The 1,430-nt window shown below is 61.6% G+C and overlaps 1 protein-coding gene across 1 annotated transcript; it reads left to right on the top strand.

The window, feature by feature from the left end:
* Positions 1-14: 14 nt before the first annotated feature.
* LOC122545121 (zinc finger protein 239-like) lies at positions 15-1,423 on the top strand (the record flags this gene model as incomplete). The annotated part of the gene is made up of 1 exon (XM_043684279.1): positions 15-1,423. A coding segment is annotated over exon 1 (1,119 nt), but the record flags the coding sequence as incomplete, so codon positions are not given.
* Between the last annotated feature and the right edge of the window lie 7 nt (positions 1,424-1,430).

Here is a 1,430-nt window from a genome sequence, read left to right as displayed (position 1 = left end):
GTGCTTTTCCAGCGCCACGTTTTTCGACTGACTCTCCAGCGTCTGCAGTCCTCACTTTGATGTCAATGTCTGACAGTCACTCAATCCATCAGGACCACAACGATTTTTGACTTGATTTCTGTGAGAGGGATCAACGCTTTTTGGTTCCTGTTTGAGGACGTTTTCCGCATCAGTGGGACTGGACGAGAGACCCCACTGTTGCAGCGCACTGTGCGTGGAGCCTGAAACAGTTATATGGCCTGGAAAGGGGATTTCACGGCAGGGAGGGCTCTGCACGTGTTTGTGTGCAGCTGAAGCTGTGACCATGGAGAAACCTGAGGAATCCCACCCTGTGGAGGAACCGTGGAAGTGTGGTGACTGTGGGAAAGGCTTCCGTGTCCCGTCTGTCCTGGAGATTCATCGGCGCAGTCACACCGGGGAGAGGCCCTTCCCCTGCACCGACTGCGGGAAGGCCTTCAGCACATCCTCCTCCCTGCTGACCCACCAGCGGGTACACACGGGGGAGAGGCCGTTCACCTGCTCTCAGTGCGGGAAGGCCTTCAGCACATCCTCCTACCTCCAGACCCACCAACGGGTCCACACAGGGGAAAGGCCCTTCAGCTGCCCCGAGTGCGGGAAGGCCTTCTGCACATCCTCCATCCTGCTGACCCACCAGCGTGTCCACACCGGGGAGAGGCCGTTCACCTGCTCTCAGTGTGGGAAGGGCTTCACTCACTCCTCCAACCTGCAGAGCCACCAGCGCATCCACACGGGGGAGAGGCCCTTCAGCTGCCCCGAGTGCGGGAAGGCCTTCAGCACATCTTCCTCCCTGCTGACCCACCAGTGGATCCACACGGGGGAGAGGCCGTTCACCTGCTCTCGGTGTGGGAAGGCCTTCAACAGATCTTCCACCCTGCTGACCCACCAGCGTATCCACACCGGGGAGAGGCCGTTCACCTGCTCTCAGTGCGGGAAGGGCTTCATCACCTCCTCCAACCTGCGGAACCACCGGCGGGTCCACACGGGGGAGAGGCCCTTCAGCTGCCCTGTGTGCGGGAAGGCCTTTACCCAGGCCTCCCACCTGCGGAAGCACCAGCGTATCCACACCGGGGAGAGGCTATTTTCCTGCTCTCAGTGCGAGAAGGGCTTCACCACCTCCTCCCACCTCCAGAGCCACCAGTGGATCCACACGGGGGAGAGGCCCTTCAGCTGCCCCGAGTGCGGGAAGGGCTTTACCCAGGCCTCCACCCTGCTGAGGCACCAGCGGGTCCATACAGGGGAGAGGCTATTTTCCTGCTCTCAGTGCGAGAAGGGCTTCACCACCTCCTCCCACCTCCAGATCCACCGGCGGGTCCACACGGGGGAGAGGCCCTTCAGCTGCCCCGAGTGCGGGAAGGCCTTTACCCAGGCCTCCACAATGCTGAGGCACCAGCGGATCCACACGGGGGAGA

This window comes from Chiloscyllium plagiosum, unplaced genomic scaffold (genome assembly GCF_004010195.1).
Source record: "Chiloscyllium plagiosum isolate BGI_BamShark_2017 unplaced genomic scaffold, ASM401019v2 scaf_59419, whole genome shotgun sequence".
NCBI lineage: Eukaryota > Metazoa > Chordata > Chondrichthyes > Orectolobiformes > Hemiscylliidae > Chiloscyllium > Chiloscyllium plagiosum.
Note: the sequence above shows the minus strand (reverse complement) of the source record. Positions and strands in the feature narration are given on the sequence as shown.